The sequence below is a fragment of the Pistacia vera genome, unplaced genomic scaffold, assembly GCF_008641045.1.
Source record: "Pistacia vera cultivar Batoury unplaced genomic scaffold, PisVer_v2 Contig152, whole genome shotgun sequence".
Lineage (NCBI taxonomy): Eukaryota > Viridiplantae > Streptophyta > Magnoliopsida > Sapindales > Anacardiaceae > Pistacia > Pistacia vera.
In genome coordinates, this window is record NW_022195597.1 from 1,216,895 (window position 1) to 1,236,490 (window position 19,596).

The 19,596-nt window shown below is 33.0% G+C and overlaps 4 protein-coding genes across 5 annotated transcripts; 2 read left to right on the top strand and 2 right to left on the bottom strand.

The window, feature by feature from the left end:
* The first annotated feature begins 780 nt into the window (after positions 1-780).
* On the top strand, positions 781-5,176 carry LOC116124445 (nuclear transcription factor Y subunit C-2). 2 transcript variants are annotated; one of them, XM_031410173.1, is made up of 3 exons: positions 804-895; positions 3,090-3,259; positions 4,094-5,176. In XM_031410173.1, the coding sequence occupies exon 3, from the start codon at positions 4,148-4,150 to the stop codon at positions 4,961-4,963; it is 816 nt and encodes a 271-aa protein (XP_031266033.1). In that variant the 5' UTR covers positions 804-895; positions 3,090-3,259; positions 4,094-4,147; the 3' UTR covers positions 4,964-5,176. The 2 variants fall into 2 exon arrangements, with proteins under 2 accessions (XP_031266032.1, XP_031266033.1); XM_031410172.1 differs by lacking the exon at positions 3,090-3,259 and having other exon boundaries at positions 781-895.
* A 48-nt stretch (positions 5,177-5,224) lies between these two features.
* LOC116124446 (SKP1-like protein 1A) lies at positions 5,225-6,105 on the bottom strand. The gene has a single exon (XM_031410174.1). The coding sequence runs from the start codon at positions 5,989-5,991 to the stop codon at positions 5,371-5,373; it is 621 nt and encodes a 206-aa protein (XP_031266034.1). The 5' UTR covers positions 5,992-6,105; the 3' UTR covers positions 5,225-5,370.
* A 5,224-nt stretch (positions 6,106-11,329) lies between these two features.
* Positions 11,330-11,887, bottom strand: LOC116124407 (SKP1-like protein 14). The gene has a single exon (XM_031410130.1). The coding sequence runs from the start codon at positions 11,885-11,887 to the stop codon at positions 11,330-11,332; it is 558 nt and encodes a 185-aa protein (XP_031265990.1).
* A 1,053-nt stretch (positions 11,888-12,940) lies between these two features.
* LOC116124408 (pseudo histidine-containing phosphotransfer protein 2-like) lies at positions 12,941-13,748 on the top strand. The gene is made up of 5 exons (XM_031410131.1): positions 12,941-13,000; positions 13,074-13,204; positions 13,283-13,351; positions 13,473-13,544; positions 13,637-13,748. Exons 1-5 carry the CDS (start codon positions 12,941-12,943, stop codon positions 13,746-13,748), a joined length of 444 nt encoding a protein of 147 aa, XP_031265991.1.
* The last annotated feature ends 5,848 nt before the right edge of the window (positions 13,749-19,596 follow it).

The following is a 19,596-nucleotide window of genomic DNA, read 5'->3' on the forward strand; positions in this document are numbered from 1 at the left end:
CCATGACTAATCAAGAAGAAACCCTAGATTAAGGAGAAACGAGAGAAAAAAAACTTAGGCTTTATAAAATTGATTAGAGAAGAAACCCTACAGTAACCCAGATTTCAAATTTCAAATTTTGATTTTTTATGCTTAATGTAAATTGACCATCGTAGCCTTACTTATAAAAGACTTTTGACCATTCTACCCTTCTTCAAAAGAAAATTTACTAACAGATCAGGTTTGTGGGTAAGAAAATGTCATTTTAAACTTTTTTGGGTGAAAAAGTGTCATTAAACCAAACCTTGGATGGAGTTAACCAAACCCGTTCAGTTAGAGTTGATATTCATAAATTCACTAATCAAATAAATTACTTTTTAGTGGGTTTATTCTATTTTTTGATTTAAGACAAGTCCGTCTAAACGGGTTGACTCTTTAGTCATAATGAATTTTAGTTTTATTTATTTATTTATTTTACCTACCGAAATTTTTTTTTAATTATATTTTCAAATTTTTCCCATTAAATTTTGGATGCTAATTTTCAAGACAAATCTAAAACTAAAACTCCGCTGAATTCCCAAAAACACCCTAGAAATTGATCCAAAATCTCCAAACTAACCCCAACCACATTGGCAGTCTTTTTTCCTCATACGTCACAGTCGTTTAGTTGAGCACGCTGCTCTGACCAAACATCCAGCAGCTTTCATCCACGTGGACATCCTGACCATTCCATTATGAGTCAGAACTCTCACTGATTGACACGTGTCACCCCACAGATCCCTGCAGAAGTCTCCGCAGTTTCTAAAAGTTTCAAAGACTTGAACTTTCAAAACCTGTGTCCCTCCCTTTTAACCCTCACACATCTTTCTCTCTCTTAGGGTTTCTGCTACTCACCAAGCTCGCAGGCAATTCATGGGTAATTTTTATCTGTTTCTGGGTTGCTTTTATATTTGTTTTTTTGTTGTACTCTTTTCTTGGGTTGTTGAGAGCAACAACAGTGAAATAAATGACTTTTTTTCATGTTGGTTTCATCTTCAATTCTTACTTTTTATGTTAATTTTGTTTTAAGTTTGTTACTTTAAGCTTGAATGATGATGCTATGTGTGTTCTTGGCAACTTGGTGTGGCATTGTTGTCTTTGTTTGACCGGATCAGTGAAGTCTTCATGCGTGATCTTGTTTGAATGCTCTGCATTGTTTTTGATTTTGTGGTCAGTAACTTTAGGTGCAATGTAATTAGCAAGAAAAATTTTGTTTTTTCTTTTTATGTTCGTTTTTTCTTTGGATGGTATATACTAGAATTCGGTTCAAGACTATTTGTATACATATGCTACTTGTAATCAATGTATCTTATAGACATGTATATTTTAGTTAATATACACTTGCACGTCTTCTTGCATGAGCCGCTTTCACAAATTTAGAATCAGCTTTTTCCCTACTTTAGTGGAGACAGTTTAAATTGTATGATAATAAGGTTAATTTGTTGGGTTGTTGAGCAAACCGGTGGAAAAAAAAAAGGTCATAAAAACTAGAACTTTTCTTACTACTATTAATAAAATAAAAAAAATCTCAAAACTGGAATGAGTTCAACTAAGTAACCTTTACTTGTCATTCAAATGGTATATCCCCTCAAATGGTCACAATGTTGAAACTATGTCTTACAGTTATATTTTGTGCTAGAAGTACTTTTATAGATTCTTTGGTCAACAACTTTTTATATTGTGTGAACACCCCTATTTTTTCTGTCTTTGTTAAATTAAGTGAGAAAGTAGTTACCATTGTACATCTTCCGTGGATTTCCACCAACAATATTCTTTTACCTTCCAGACTGAAAATCTTGTATTTCTGTAGGCTTTGAGGCTTTTCCTCAATGTCCAATCGCATGGTATATGTTGTCTTAAAGTATTAATGTTGGGTATACAAAGATCTCTTAATGGCTTATTCAAGATTTTTTGGCCATTTGTTTAATGGGGAGGGAGCTACAAGTAATGAGTTACCAAATGGTCTCCCAAAAAAATTATCCATAATATATGTTATGTATAGTTAGGAAAAAATAAAGCTGCATAAAAAAGGTAGAGTAGAAAAATAGTGGTTGAGGTGGTTGAGTGAGTTGCTAATTATTTAGTCAATTCTCTAGTGATATCTCATGGGTGGTTGGGTGGGTTGCTAATCACTTGGTCAATTTTATTGTGATATCTTATGGTCAAAGTGGCCAATGAAATTGATTTAAGCTTGAAATTAGACATTTGGATTTGCTTGGGGAAGAGAGATGGGATAGTAGTCTTACAGAAAAGTAATTGGCTGAGAGAGATAGTACATAGAAACAAAGGAGCACTTGATGAGAATGGATGGATGTAAACTCCTATGGACATACCCACGATGTGATGCTAAAAGGGACAAGCTTTATGAGAAATGGCTTGTCAATAAAAATTGGAAAAACTTTACGTTATAACTAAGCAGTTTCTAGTCAAGATGAATGCTGATATACTCGAAAGGGAGTTAGATGCTGATTCTTAGTTTATGTTATTTATTATATTTTGAATAAAAAAATGCAGCACAGAAAGGTGCTGGCTATCCTGTTTAGTAATTTTTATGTACAAAAGATCTCTGTTCTTTTCATAGTGTTTTAGGCTAGGAAGATGTGAGATGGAGCTGATGATGTCATCCTTAATGATTTTTTGAACATCACTGACTAATTGTATTATTAGAGGTGATTTTTGGCTCATATTTGAACATAAAGAATTCATTTGTGCTCTGTAAAGTTGTTATTTACTAAAATTAAGACATAAAGTAATCCAATTTGCAGCTTCTTATATCTGGACACTACATTTATGTTTTAAAGAAGTGATGATCTAGGGTTCTGCGAGATGTTTACATGATGTCAAAATAACTTATTTTTTATGTTTTTTGCATCTAGCAAAACATGTTACCAGTTATGTAGTCCTTGATTTAGAGTCTTGTCACAAGTATCTATGTATAAGTAAAAGATTCTAAGGTTAGCTGATTCACTGGTGAATGTTTCACTTAGGTCACTGTTAGTTGTGGGGTGTGAAACTTCTGACATATGTGAAAGCTATGATGTCTCAGTCTGACTTTCTGGGTACCATTGCAGACTCTTAAACTTTGAGATATAGCTTTATGAAGATCTGTTTTGTCCATTGCAAGGAAGATAAATTTAGGGTAGGATTGTTTTCCCTATGGTTAAGCACAGTATGATGAGCATCTATCAAGGTGAATTATCATGGTAATACGTTTATGGCCCAAGCCATCAAAAAGTAGCAGGTAATGAGGGGGAAATCTTTTAGTTTTTGTATGTAGAATGTTTTTTTAGTGACATAAATCTCAGTCCTTGTCTAAGTCTTTATCTCTATCTCTAGTCAAGCTTGAAGTTTTTTGTTTTATGATCTTTAGCCTTTGTTTTATCTGGCAATAGTTGTAGCTATTATACATTTGTTTTATTTTCATGTCCCCAATCCTTCATTCTATGCTCTTTTTCAAGTAGTAGTTGGGTGGCACTAACCTAGATACAGCTATTACTTTCAGTATATTTGATACTTAAGTAGCCAGCTTTTGACATTTTTACCGAAAATTAAAGATGTTTTCTTAGTCACGATAGCATGCTGGATTAATTTCTTTCTTCGACATGCAGACTCCTTAAAGTGACTTGATCAATAAATTTATTAATATTTTGCAAATGAACATTGGTTGGGTATTTTTGACCAGCTTTGATATCAATGCTATAATTTTAGTTAGCAAAGCTTAATAATTAGATTGATGCAAGGACTTTGGATTGCAGTATAATTCATCGGACAAGTAAGGTTCTATGTATATATTAAACATGATTTTACTATGCTAATTACCTAACCAAAGGCATGTTGTAGTTGGTCATAATCTTTTGAGCCAATTCTAGCTTATTTAACTGTCTTCCAAATTTGTGTCAGTTTCTGAGCATGAAAACTTTCAAAACCTTATAACATTGTTAAATGTATATGGATTTAATTGTTCTATTAAATCAGCATGAAACATTTTTGTTCTTTAGATGTCAACTTACATTTTTTCCTCTCTTAACTTTGGATTGACTCCAAACATGGATCTTGTTATGCTTATTATTTGCAGTAATGTGATAAGACAATAGCTGGACTAGAGGGAAAAGAAATTTTGTAGTTGGCCATGGATCAATCTGATCAAAATCAACAGCATCATCACCATCAGCAGCAGCCTGTGATGGGAGTTGCTGGTGGTGGTCAGATGGTGTATCCTACGCCTCCCTACCAAACTGCTCCCATGGTGGCCTCGGGTACACCTGCTGTAGCTGTGCCTTCCCCGACACAGCCCCCCGCTACCTTCTCAAATTCTTCACACCAGCTTGCCTTCCAACAAGCCCAGCACTTCCACCACCAACAACAGCAGCAGCAACAACAGCAGCTTCAAATGTTCTGGTCCAACCAAATGCAAGAAATTGAGCAAACTATTGATTTCAAGAACCATAGCCTCCCACTTGCTCGGATCAAGAAAATAATGAAAGCTGATGAAGATGTTAGAATGATTTCAGCGGAGGCTCCTGTCATATTTGCAAAGGCTTGTGAGATGTTTATTCTGGAGCTGACCTTGCGCTCTTGGATCCACACAGAAGAGAATAAAAGGAGGACGTTGCAAAAGAATGATATTGCAGCTGCCATATCAAGGACTGATGTTTTTGATTTCTTGGTGGACATCATTCCAAGAGATGAATTGAAAGAGGAGGGACTTGGGGTCACTAAGGCTACAATTCCTGTTGTAGGTTCTCCTGCTGACATGCCTTTATACTATGTCCAACCACAGCATCCTGTTGGACCTACAGGGATGATCATGGGAAAGCCAGTCGATCAAGCTGCACTCTACGCGGCCCAACAGCCTCGACCTCCTGTGGCATTTATGCCATGGCCCCAGGGTCAACCACCGCAGCAGCAACCTCAGCAGTCTCAACAGCAACCAACTGATTCTTAAAGTTTGATGTCAGGTAATCTAAGGTGTGTCTTAGTAGAGCTTTTAAATATCAGGGATGGATTCTAGTTGTGGTAGCCATTAGCGTTAGTTGACAGTTGTAATATCTATCAAACTCTGTAGATGATGATGCCGATTTCATAGTGGCAGCTGGATCATGTATTGGCTAGTATCTCTTCTTTTGATTGAAATTGTGTGTGAAGGCTATTGTTTAAATTTCTATTTGCCTCAGGCTTGTTCCGATTATCATCTATTTCGTTCAGGTGAAGATCAAATAAGGAGAAGTCGCAATAAACAAGCAATAATGAATCAAGAAAACAAAACCCCAAATGAATTATTGAACTTCATCTACGATGCAAACAAACTAAGCTACAAATAACAAGAATTTCATCTTTCGTTCATTCATTAATTTAATCTTCATCAACACCTTCGAAAGCCCACTCATACTCCTTCCTCACAGCTTCTTCTTCCTGCGGCGTGAAGTCATTCTCAATCCCGAAAAACGCTCTCACATACTCCACGCTCTTATTCTTAAGCCTATTCGCGATCGTCTCCGTCAAAAAATCCAACATTTCTTTGATATTTAAATAATTGGCCGCCAGAATCAGCTCCTTCAACTGCTCGTTACTCTTCTCTTTAATATACTCCGCATTAAACTTCTTCACCTCGTCTTTCCCCGCCGCGCCCTTGGCGCGAAACTCCACGTGGGCCTTGCAGAACTCGATGATCCCCGCGAGTGGCTCCGCCGAAACATTCGGCAGCGGCACCACCGTGTCGTCCGCCGCGTCCTCATTCTCGTCGAAGAACGATTTGACGATCTCGAACTCCATCGCGACGGGGTCGTCCACCTCGAAGAGCTGGCCGTCAGCGGTCTTGAGGAAAATGATTCGCTTGGCTTGGCCCAATTTCGACATGTCGTTGGTTGGTTGTGTTGTCGGCTTGTTGAAAGAGTCTGGGTTGAGTTGTCGTGTAATTGTGGGTAGTGAGAGAAGATAATTATAGTGAAAATAAATCGAATTTATAGGCAACATTTATTAATTGGTTTTGGGTAAGAATCTCTTTTTGGACGAAAGTGAGGGCTATGGTTTCTTGTTGCGTAAGATTTGTCATCTAATTTTAGGATCAATGAAGACGATGACAATGGCAATCTAAAGCTCCTATTTTGGATGCTAAATTGTATTATTATTATATTATTTTTTTAAATTTTTTTTATCAACTTGAATTTGAGATAGTTTTCGAAATCTGTGAAAGACTGAATTTGCTATCTCTTGTGTAGGGGTGAGCGGTTCCGGGTACCCTGTATTTTCCGGGGAACCGGAACCGGAACTGCACTGCAGGTTCCCAAAAAAAGGAACCGAACCGGAACCGCACAGTGCTGGTTATTCAATTCAAGGAACCGGAACCTAAAATACAGTTTCCGTTCCTTTCCAGGGTACCCTGTAAAAATCAATTACCCCCCTTTAGTTTAAAAAATAACAAAACACCTTATAAGTTTACAAATCAACCCCTAACAAATTTTCATTATTCATTCATTTGTGTCCAATGTAACTCATAACCTGTAATCTCTAAGCAACACTTGAATTGTTAATCATTTAATTAAGTATTGTAATATTGTTTTATAGAATGTTATAATTAATTAATCTCATACCAATAATTTAAATAATGTATAATAATTTGATTAAGTATTGTGTAATTAGTAAATTACTTGTTTATAATATAATGTCATAGTCAATTAAGTAATCATTTAATTATGTAATGTTATATTAATTATATGATTATACTATAATAGTATAATGTAATGTTATAATGAATTAAGTATCATCTGTAAATTTATATTTATATTATAATTATTAAATTCAAATCATTTAATTATATACTAAGGTTTATAATGGAATATTAAATTGATTAAGTAATCATATTACAATATATAAAGTAATGTTATAATTAATTAATTTTTTAATCGTTTACTTAGTAATGTAATAGTATAGTAAATTACTGATGTTTATAATGTAATGTTATAAATTCATAACTAATTAAGTAATTATGTAATCATTTAACTATAGAATGCTATAATTAAGTAAGTGATCATATATATGTAATATAATAATATTATATTTAATTGAGTATTATTACTATAATGTATGTTTAATTATGTTTATAATGAAATGTTTATAAGATAATGTTATAATTAATTAATTTCTTATCATTTAATTAAGTATTGTGCTAATGTTTATGATGTAAATTAGTAATTACTAATGTTTAAAACATAATATCATAACTCATAATCTTAAGTATCATTTAATTATGTAATGTTATATTAATTATATGATCAATCTATAATAGTATAATGTAATGTTATAATGAATTAAGTAATCATACTATAAATCTATAATTTAATATTATAATTATAATTTCAAATCATTTGATTAATATACTAGTTTATAATAGAATGTTATAATTGATTAAGTAATCATATTACAAATATATAGTAATGTTATAATTAATTAAAATTTTAATCGTTAAATAAGTAATGTATAATATAGTAATTTAGTAAATTACTAATGTTTATAATGTAATGTTATAAATTCATAACTATTATGTAATTATGTAATCATTAACTATGTAATGCTATAATTAAGTAAGTAATCATAATATATAATGTAATATAATATATTATAATTTAATTGAGTAATTATTAACTATAATGTAATGCTTAATTAATTTTATAAGGTAATGTTATAATTATTAAATTTCTTCATTTAATTAAATATGTGCTAATGTTTATGTAGTAAATTAGTAATTACTAATGTTTAAAACATAATATCATAACTCATATCAATTAAGTAATCATTTAATTATTTGTTATATTAATTATATATCATACTATAATAGTATAATGCAATGTTATAATGAATTAAGTAATTATAACTAAATCTATAATTTAATATTATAATAATTAAATTTCAAATCATTTGATTAATATACTAATATTTATAATGGAATGTTATAATGATTAAGTAAATATTATAATAATAAGGTATGTTATATTAATTAAATTTTTAATCGTTTAATTAAGTAATGTAATAATTAGTAAATTACTAATGTTTATAATGTAATGTTATAAATTCATAACTATAAGTAATTATGTAATCATTTAACAATGTAATGCTATAATTAAGTAAGTGATCATAATATATAATGTAATATTATATATTATAATTTAATTGAGTAATTATTTAACTATAATGTAATGTTTAATTAATGTTTATAATGAAATGTTTATAAGGTAGTTTATAATTAATTAAATTTCTTATCATTTAATTAAGTATTGAGCTAATGTTTATGTAGTAAATTAGTAATTACTAATGTTTAAAACATAATATCATAACTCATAATCAATTAAGTAATCATTTAATTATGTAATGTTATATTAATTATATGATCATACTATAATAGTATAATGTAATTTTTAATGAATTAAGTAATCATACTATAATCTATATTTAATATTATAATTAATTAAATTTCAAATCATTTGATTAATATACTAATGTTTATAATGGAATGTTATAATTGATTAAGTAATCATATTATAAATATTAAGGTATGTTATAATTAATTAAATTTTTAATCGTTTAATTAGTATGTAATAAATATATAATTAGTAAATACTAATGTTTATAATGTAATGTTATAAATTCATAACTAATTATGTAATTATGTAATCATTTAACTATATAATGCTATAATTAAGTAAGTGATCATAATATATAATGTATATAATAATATTATAATTAATTGAGTAATTATTTAACTAAATGTAATCTTAATTAATGTTTATATAATAATGTAATGTTATGATTAGTTAAATTTCTTATCATTTATAATATTATGCTAATGTTTATATAGTAAATTAGTAATTACAATATTTATAAATAATGACATAATCAATTAGTTTATTTAATTATGTAATGTTTAATTAATTATATAATCATACTGTAATGATGTTATAGTGAATTAACTATTTAGTAATCATACTATAAATTTTTAATGTAATATTATAATTAATTAATTTTTAATCATTTAATTAAGTTTGTACTAATGTTTATAATAAAATGTTATAATTGATTAAGTAATTATACTATAAATCTATACGTAATGCTATAATTAATTAAATTTCTAATTATAAGTCATTAATTAACTATTTAATTATGTTATAACTTATAAGTCAATTAATTAAGTGTATCAATAATTAATGTAATGCTATAATTAATTATACTAAATCAATTAAGTAATGTTTAAAATTATATAATTAAGTAATCATTTAACTATAATGTAATGTTATAATTGATTAAGTATATATTTAGCTAGTAATTAAATTTATTAATGTTTACAATTTATCATTATAATTAATTAATTACTAATTTATTATAGATATACTTAGAACTTGATAATTGAAGTAAATATAATATATTATACTCAATCAAATATACTATTTTATTCAAAAATAATTCTTTTAATAACATTAAAAATGTAAAACACTTTTAATTGGATCATAATTCCATTATTCACTTAATTGATCAAAACTTTAATATTAATGTATTATAATATATTAAAGTTTTTATTGGTGTAATTTATATATAATAGTATTATTGTATTAGTATATTTATTTATTAGTTTATTCTAAAAATTTAACTTTCTTTTTATTTAAATTTTTTTATATGTAAAATATGAAACTCCCCCTTATTTACATTTCACAAATATTTCATTTAGTCCAGGTTCCAAAATAGGTTCTAAACAGGTTCCAAACAGGTTCCAAAACAGGTTCCAAACAGGTTCCAAAACAGGTTCCAAAGCAGTTCAAATAGTTCCAAACAGGTTCTAAACAGGTTCCAAAACAGGTTCCAAACCGGGTACCCCCTACAGGTTCCAACAGGGTACCCTTTTTACAGGTTCTGGTTCCGGTTTCGGTTCCTCCACATGCAACCGGAACCGAACCGCACAGTAGCGGTTCCAAAAATTGGAACCGGAACCTACCCGCACAGTGCAGGTTCTAGGTAGGTTCCAGTTCTGGTTCCGGTTCTTACCCCCGGTTCCGGTTCTACCCGCTACCCGTGCTCACCCCTACTCGTGTGTTGTTTTTTTGTGAAAAGAATATCAATCGAAGCGTAGGGTTTTTCAAATAACAAAGAGCTGGGTCAAGCATATTGAGCCTCTTTCCCATCTCTTCTCAAGAAACAATTAGGTTATTCTTTTTTTTGCAAAACTGTGCTCAATTTCATGCGACAATTCTGTCAAGATCTCTTCTTTAGTTGGAGGAAGAATTCTCATGAATTAGATTTTTTGAGGAATCGTATCAAGAGTTGATTTTTTTTTTTTTTTTTCTTTTTACAAAAATGAGTAGGAAACATTGCGCCTGTCTTTAGGTGATGTAGATATATCACCTCAACAAAATAGTAAAAACCGATAGTATCATAATACACATGAATAATTATTTCTGAATGGTAAAGTGGTTCGATAGAGATTTTTGGGTGTACTACTCAAGGGGTTTTAAGTTCGAGTCCCTTTTCGGTTGCTAATAAAAGTAATTATTGGAGTTCTTAATTAGTCGGTAATTTCAAGATTCCCAAAAATTAGTTGAGGTATAAATAAACTAGTCCGAATACTCCTGATGATTATAAAAAAAATTAATAATAATGCCCATGAATAAATTGCCAAAAACCAAACAATTATACATAAGTTGTATAATACATGCGTCTTGATGTAATACGTTGAGATGGTTTAATTAGTTACTATGTTGATGGTAATTGGATTACAGCTGTTGGGGCATAGAGTGGATTGAGTTGGGCTTGACTTTCTTGAGCATGTTGGGTCTCACTTTCAGCCTATATCTAGGTTGGGCTTGAGTTTCAGCCTATATGTTACCTTAAGAGTAAAACTATAAATCCCAAATTTCACTAATTCCTTCACACCATATACTTGAGCCATAGGATATCATATCAGATTACACCTTAATTGGTAGACAAATAACTGATTTGATGTTATATTATAGAGTATTATTACCCACGCTAGCGCCCACTCTTGGCTAATTAGATGAATTAAAGATAGTTTAAATAATTTTATTGTCTCAGTTTTGATTCTTTATCTAAACATCTAGAGGCCATTACAATTATTTGTTGTTTTAGCTTTTTTTGAGTATTAGTCTAGGTTCTCTCACCACGTATAGAACACTAGAATCAAATTCAAATAAATTCAACTAATTAAGTTTAATTTGCCTCAATAAATCATCACATGAACTAAACACACCAATTATTTAACTAATTAAAACTAAAACAAATCACGAATGTATTCTAATCATCGTCCAGCATATCAATCTGCGTCAACACCTTCGAATGCCCAAGAATTCTCCTCTCGAAGTCTATTCTCTTCTTCCTCCGTAAAATCATTCTCGATTCCGAAGAACTCTCTAACGTACTCCACACTCTTATTCTTGATTCTCTCCGCGACATTATCTTCGGCCAATTCCAGCAAGCTCTTCACGTTCAAATAATTTGCGGCGAGAAGAATTTCCTTCAGCATATCGACACTCTGATGGTTGATAAAATCCCCGTCAAACGCTTTCATCTCTGCCTTTTTCGGCTCATCCGCTTCGTCCTCACGAAACCCTACGTGCTTCTTGCAGTATTTTATGATCTGAGTGAGCGCAGCGGAGGAGACATTGGGAAGTGGCACGATAACGTTAACGTTATCGTCATCATGTTCATTCTCTTCAAAGAAAGTTTTCACTATGCCTAAGCAGTCCATGGCTACCGCCCTTTCGATTTCGAAGAGATGCCCATCTTCCGCCTTTAGGGTTATTTTTTTCTTCCCGAGAGGGAGAGGTTCTTGCGTTGTGGCTTTGCCTTTGTCGACTTGGTTGGCTGCCATTAGAACGAGCGAGTCAAGGTTTTTCAAAGAAAGAGAGAGAGAGAGAGCTAGGGTTTCTGTTGTTAAGTGAATTGAGGAAGAAAGGAATAGGGTTTATATAATTTCAATTATCTTGTAGTTAGAATAAGATTAAGTTTTTATTTTGGATTCAATTACCTTGTTTATATTTCTGAATTAACTTTGAATTAGAATAGGATTAGTTTTTATTTTTGGAGTTAATTACCTTTTTTGGTGACCGGGGTATCCGGGCGTTAATTACCTTTTTTGGTGACCGGGGTATCCGGACGTTAATTACTTTATTTGGTGACCGGAGTATCTAGGTCAGTTTGTGTGCACATCGATTAAAGAGTTAAATACTTTATTTGTGAAGGAGTTTGAAACCTTCTTATTTTCAATTTTACTTGATTGATATGTATACACGTCATTCTTTTATGCAGACATCCTGAGTTTTTTCTAGGAATCGTTAGAAGATTTTCTTTTTTTATATTCATTAATAAAGTTTTGATTGAAATTAATTTTTATCTTTTAGTAAATGCTACATATCAAAATTAATCATATGGTTGGGATTTTTATGGGGTGTATTAAGAGGTTCATGGTGATTTTTGAAATTTTAGATGGATCTATGTCATTAGGTAAAAGTTGAGGGAAGGTAGAAATTTAATGCAATATTCTAAATTCTAAGATAAATCTTAAATCTACAAGATTTGAACAGAGAGGCTTGAGAATCCATTTCATTAATTATATAATCTTCAAACAGCAAGAAAATCTGATATGCTTTCTAAAAACTACAAGTTTAATTATATTATTAATAATACTATTTTTTTTATTTAAAAAATAATAAAATATTGAATGATTTTGAATAATTAGTTTTTATTAAATTTGGATTTTTCCCAAACCCAGTTATTAGATACTGTAATCTGATTTTCTTTTTTTAGAATGAATGAATGAATTATTCATTTTTTCTGCTATAAATATTGCTGTTCTACTGGCCATTAATCCACTCCAATCTTTCATTTGTTTCTAATATTTGTTTATTTATTCATTGTTCTTGGAATGGAGAGAACTCAGTTGCTTCTGCAAATTGCCGCCATGAGACAAGCTCTATTCGATGAGGTTTTTGATGAACCCTAATTTCTTAATTACATATAATGATGTGTAATTACCCATAATTTATTTATTTTTGTAGGGAATTCTGGATAAGCATTTTACTTATCTTGAAAATCTAGAAGAAAATGGTAACCCTAATTTTGTTGAAGATACCACTGGATTATTTTTCAGGGACTCCGCCAACATGCTGGCTACCATTGAGCGGACTTTGTAAGTTTAGAACAATATTTAATTATTTGATTAATTAAATAATTAATCATTTTAATTTCATTTTCTGTGTTTGTGAAGGGAGAATACTCCAGTTGATTTCATGAAGTTGGATAAGTGCTTTTATCAGCTAAAAGGAAGCAGTGGTAGGTAAGTTGAATTAAGAGATAAAAAAATGGTTTAAATTATTAATTAAAGTAATTAAGGTTATTTAATTGCGATTAAGTTATTCTTTATATATATATATTATTCTTTATATATATATGTGCAGCATTGGTGCCATCAGACTGAAGAATGAAGTTAATCGAACGAGAGAATATTGCGAACAAGGGAATTTGGAAGCGTAAGTAATTAGTTCATTAATTAAGAAGTACTTATTTGTATGTATATGGATGATTATGCACTGATTAATTTCATAATTAATATTATTAACAGTGCAAAGGCAGCTTTCCAACAACTGAGAAATGAGCATAACATTCTCAGGGCTAGGCTTGATTCTTACTTACAGTTACTGAGACAAGCTGATTCTTCTTCTGATGAAAGTTAGGCTCAACCAAACTGAAGAAATCAATGAAGCAGCAGTGATTTTGATGGATATTTAGTTGCATAATTAATCACTAAATTTTGTTTTCATTTGTGCTTTGGTCAATTAAGTTTCTTAGTGTTTAAACTTGAATTTCTATTTGGAATAAAGTGTGGTTTGATATCTCTAGCTCCATATATACTCAAAATTAACGGAAACACAATACAACATATACCAATAAATTAAATGTCTAAAAGAGAATAGTGATCGGTAATACTACGCCGACAAACATTTCTTATTAACTTTCTTTTATAAACTCGACGTGATATTACTATACTGATAAACATTTCTCACTAACTTTCTCTCACAAACTCGACGTGACAATTCGTAATTGATTAACTCGTAAAACGGATCATACCTAACCAAATGCGAACTAACTAATTACGAACCACCACTTCAGATTTCTGAAAGGAAGTGAACAAATCCGTCGTCAAAGGCTTTGAGCTTAGAGGCTACGATGGCAACAATAATCCCCTTTGTTTTTGCATTTCGTTGTTAATTAAGAAGAAAGATCGTTGATTTCTTTTAAGAATTTTTTTATGAACTTTTTATACTCAAATTCAGAAGAGTCGTTAGATTAGATTTAGATGAAGGTGGTTAATTTATTTCTCATTTTAAGTCAACAGTTTATGTTATAATAATCTGATCCATAACTATATACAAAAACATAAACGAAGAAACACAACTCCATTAGAATAAAATTCTCACATATATAGATGAAAATCTGGATTTCCGAAATTTATTTAATGTTTTTTATGAACTACCCTGGTGCAATTAAAGCCCCAACTAAAAAAAAAAANCTTGATGATTTAATGGTGTTTTTTTCACCTGAGAGATAGGTGAAAAAACTCTCAAACCTCTGGGCTTTTGGAGGAAGATCCTGAGCTAAATTCCTCACATGAAAACGACAGCCATGTTGGTCTATTAACAATCAAATCCGAGGAAATTTAACTCGTCAAACATCCCAAGTTTGAATTTAAAAAAATGACCCTGAAAAAAGTTTGATTTTTTTTTTTAACTTTAAAAATCTGCCGTGGCACACTTAAGTGTAACTAAACATGCAAAAAGGGGCTAGAGTGAAAAGATTGAAACGCATATGGGTAATAGTAAATTAATGGAAATTTGTTTAAATTTTGGAAATTAAAAAACGACCCCCTCACATTCAAAATCGCTTAATCAAGGTGTCCACCGAAAAAATGACTGACGAAAACACCCCATCTCTCTGTGATTTTTGGCGATTAAATTTCCCTATTTCCAGCCAATATTTGATCTTAAATCTTCGTATCGCTATTAGTTACACAAAAATCATGGCTAATATTAACAAAGAGGAGGAAAACCCAACCCCACTCCAAATCCTAGGGTCCGACGGCGACGGTTGTTCAAAGGTTGTCGAAGAAGACGCTCCAGTGGATCATCCAATGAGTGAAGGTGGTCTAGCAGCAGAGGACATGACAGCGGCACAAGAACAGAGTGGAAAATCCAAAAATGGTTTTGAAGAGGAGGACACCGGCAAGAATTCAGGCGAGGAGGAGGACGCCGATGAACAAAAAAAATACATTTTTTTACCATTTGATGAACAATTTTATTGGTTTGTGAAAATTTGGGGGATATGTAATTGGTTCTAATTGTTACGGTGGTTGTGGCGTTTTGTCGAACAGTTGGCGGACATCAGTGGAGTGGCTTTGTTTAGGTCCCAAAGGATGAGGGAAGCCAATGGAGGTCATGGGAGGTTGTTTGTGAGAGGTTGGAGGGCTGGGAATGGTAGGAGAGGGCAGAATAGAGGGGTTGGGTGTTGCCCTACATATTGCAGGGTCGGCCATGCATAGCTATGCGTGTACAATACCTGTGGTCAGCCCAGTAATATGCAGGGTAGCCCCCAACCCCCCCATTCCACCTCCTCTTGCCATCCTAGCCATCTCCAATCATCAAAATTGCCACAACAACCTCTATAGGGCCTGCATTGGCGGTCCTTTTGAATCCAAAAACACTTGCACCCCGATGCCCTCGAAGCCCATATCCCCCAAATTGGCAGCCTATTGGTTGTTTTGTTTTGTTTTTTTGTTGATATTTAGTTTATATCGACTGTGCAGATTTTTCGAAGCGTAAATTATAAAGAATATGGGTTGGAGGTTGTAATTGATAAGAGAGGTACCATACTTCCCCGTAAGGGTGACGGTTAGGTCAAGTTGGCAAGTGTTTATGAGAATAAAGGATATTTTAGGTCAACAAAAGAGGGGTATGGACCGATTCAAAGATTGTTGTTTCGGTCATTTCGCGGACATAGGAGACAATTGGAATAAGGCGTTTTGGGGCAGGTAGCACATTATATGTTGCTGCACTCAGTTAAAAGCGAAAAAAAAAAAAAAAAAGAAAAAAAAAGAAAGAAAGAAATGTGGTTCATTGTGGATGGGAGGCCACTACATTTTCGGATGCTAGAATTTGCCTTGATGATAGGCCTAAGTGTGGGGCATTTCCAAAAACGGAAGAGCAAGAGAGAATAACAAAGAGTAGGGCAGCCGAAAACTTGGTTAAAAAGATTTTGGGGGGAGGGCAAGTGTCTATTATGGGATGTGATTTAGAGTAGAGGTTAGGAGAAGATGGGTATACCTCTTTGGAGAAGTTTAAGATATGCCTAGTATGGTTCGTGCATTCCATCCTAATGGCTTGTGACTCAACGAAAGCCATTAATATGGATTGGGTGCGGTTTGCAAGCAACCTGGAGTTCTTTAATGCTTATTTGTGGGGAAAGTTATCATTTCAGCTAACCATTGAGTCCCTATGTGGAAAAGACATGGCGATAAAGCACTGCCAATATGTCGAGAAGGACAGACCGAGCACTTACAATTTGTTTGACTTCTTGTGGGCAATGTAGGTAAATATTAATAGCTTTTTGTTATATATATATATTTTTTTGTATTATATATGTTTTATTTATGATATGGACTGTTTTTTTACAATGTAGGCTTGGATGTATGAGGTTGTCCTTGTCTTGGCTAAGGCCGAGGAGGAGGGGGGGACGGGACTTCGGATAAGCCACCATAATTTTCTAGGATGTCTCAGTGTGCCCATTGGGACTATGAAAAAATAGAAATGGAAATTCAAGCAACTCGGGTAAGATTAAAGGATTAATCTTTTGAATATGCACTTGCTTTTAAATATGGCTTAAATTTAATTGATTTTTTTTCTTATTGCAAGGAGTCGATCATCTTTTCCTCATCCCTACTAGGGGTGAATTAGGAGAGGAGTAGGTTACATCGTTCATAACACTGGATGATGTAGTAGATGAACGGATATACTTCATAATGCGGGACCTAGAAGGGGTCATGCATGTGAGTGTAGCTATAGGGTCACTGCTTGAGCATGTGTTTGATGCCGATGAGGATGAAGCTTCAGTCGGTGGGAGAGAGGAGGAGGAGGATGAAGAGGTTCGTATGCCTCCACCCAATCGACAAACCAGTACAATAAGTACCGATTTGTCGAGGCATCGGTGTCAGGAGAATGAGGTGGTTGACTTCATAAACGGTCTCTTTGACATGTTTACAACTGCCGTTTATGAAAGGTTTGAGAAGATGGAAGACTGGATGAAAATGGTAGAGAAAAAAGTTGATAGGGTGGCGGAGAAAGTTGGTGGGGTATTAAAAGTGGTTGAAGTGCAACCTCAGCATAGAAAAGAAAGCCGAAAGAGTAAGCACGCAAAATCTCCTTACACGGCAGTAACGTATGGAAAGAAGAGGAGAATGAAGAAAAAATGAGGAAGTCTGTGAAAGTGGAGAAGCAAAAATGAAGGAGGTTAAGGAGGAAGGCAGAGGAAGTGGAAAAGTGAAAATGGAGGAGGGTGAGGAGGAACACAGAGGAAGTTGGGAAGTGAAAATAGAGGAGGGTGAGGAGGAACGCGGAGGAAGTGGGGAAGTGAAAACGGAGGAGTTAAATGTTGATTTGTATAGATCAATAGATGAGGAAAAGAAAAAACTATTCTATGCCTATTACAATAAGAAAGGAAGTAATGGTTTTATGAAGTGTAAGACTGGGGATTATCTCCGGGAGTGGTTTGAAAAGATGTTGATAATGGGCAAGTGGCTAGATCACTCGGTGAGTTATTTTCCCATATTTTTCCGTATTTTTGCTTATGTTTTCTATGAGGTATTGTATACTGAATCGTTTAAGCGATCTATTTTTTTTTTTTTGAAGAGGTCGCTTAAACAATTTGTTTTGTTTTAACAGATCACTTAAGCGATCTCTTAAAACAAAACAGATTGCCTAAGGAAAAACCGTTCTATGGTGTTTGAATAGACACTTATCATGTCATTTTGATTTGATGCAGTACATTGATGAGGTATTGACACTTATGAGGTTGCGACAGATCAATAATGGTGATAATTTGTATCTACATTGTGCCATCACTGATGTGGCCTTTGGCCAAAGCCTAGTAAGTACATATGACACGTTAATGAAAAAGACCAATGGTGGAGGTGCAACAAGGGGAGACAAGCGAAAAAGAATGGCCACAGAAAACTTCAACGGTGTCCTTGATGATTTTCGGTTTGATGAGAGGATGATGCAGTATGTACGGGGGGAAATGCCCAAATATGGCAACAGTTGGACAAACATGAAAAGAGTATACTGCACCGTGAACATCAAAGATATGCATTGGATAACCATCGTTTGGCTACTGGAGGAGGGCTTGCTGCAGATCCTTGATTGCAACCTGAGTATTTGTCAGAAGAGGTAGTTGGACACGGAGATGCATTCATTGTGTACATTGGTTCCACGACTGTTGCGAGATAGCTGGATGTTTCAGCACTTGGGTGAAGAACTACTAATGAGAAAGTGGCTACATAAGCGTGTTCCCGTCCTGACAAATGATGCGAGGTAAATTTTGTATAAAACTTACATAATACAATTGTTCTATAAGCTAATTCTAATGCTAATGTCTTCCTCCTATTGTAGGCTAATTACGGGGCATATGCACTAAAATTTATTGAGTTCGACATGACCAACACCCCAATGGACAACTTGAATGACGATACAATGATCAAGTTTTGGGAGAGCTTAGCTGTTGAGTGATTCCATGGGCGTATAGATCCCTTTTGATTGACCAGAACCCAATCTAAGTCATTGTTGTCATCAAAAGGTATGGTAGTTGGACTTAGAGTTTTGCAGTTATGTGAAATGCATTTCTTGTTGGGTTGTCTTGAATAATTGGATTGTCTTGAATTGGATTAGCTGGTGTTGTTAGGCGTCAGGCTATTGATAATTGGGTTGTGGTATTATGTATGCTTTGTTGCCAAGGCCAAGGCTAGATAATGTTGGAAAGGGTGTTGTAGAAGAAGAAGAAGAGACTGTTGCTGATGCTGAAGGTGTCCTGGATAATTTCGAAGGATGGGGAAGTGGCTGAAGACAATGATGAAGAGGAAGGATAGAGGCTGCTGATGCTACTTTTATTATGGGTGTATATAGGACATTTATTTCTTGTTTATAATGTTGTATTTTCATGTAATTGACACATTTTAGATTTATAGAAGAGCAATTCAGTATTTCTTTCCCTCTTTTGACTTTGAGTTTATTTACTAATCTTGTTAAATGGAATTTGTTTGTGTTGATGCAAATAGGTTGTCAAATTGCGGAGAAAATGTGGAATTAATGTGTTGATGCAATTAGCTTGTCAAATTGAGGAGAAAAGATGGAATTAAAATGTGTTGGTGATATTAGGTTGTCAAGTTGAGTAAAAAAGCTGGGATTAATATGTGTTGGCCATGATCGCTTAAGTGATGTTAGATATCACTTAAGCAATCAAGGGTTATCCTTACTGGAT

Coding starts and splice junctions, on each gene's coding strand:
- LOC116124446 (XM_031410174.1), bottom strand. CDS start 5,991: ATGTTGCCTATAAATTCGATTTATTTTCACTATAATTATCTTCTCTCA.
- LOC116124445 (XM_031410172.1), top strand. CDS start 4,148: ATGGATCAATCTGATCAAAATCAACAGCATCATCACCATCAGCAGCAG.
- LOC116124407 (XM_031410130.1), bottom strand. CDS start 11,887: ATGGCAGCCAACCAAGTCGACAAAGGCAAAGCCACAACGCAAGAACCT.
- LOC116124408 (XM_031410131.1), top strand. CDS start 12,941: ATGGAGAGAACTCAGTTGCTTCTGCAAATTGCCGCCATGAGACAAGCT. Junction 13,001..13,073: donor GACAAGCTCTATTCGATGAG/GTTTTTGATGAA, acceptor TTATTTTTGTAG/GGAATTCTGGATAAGCATTT. Junction 13,205..13,282: donor GCTACCATTGAGCGGACTTT/GTAAGTTTAGAA, acceptor GTGTTTGTGAAG/GGAGAATACTCCAGTTGATT.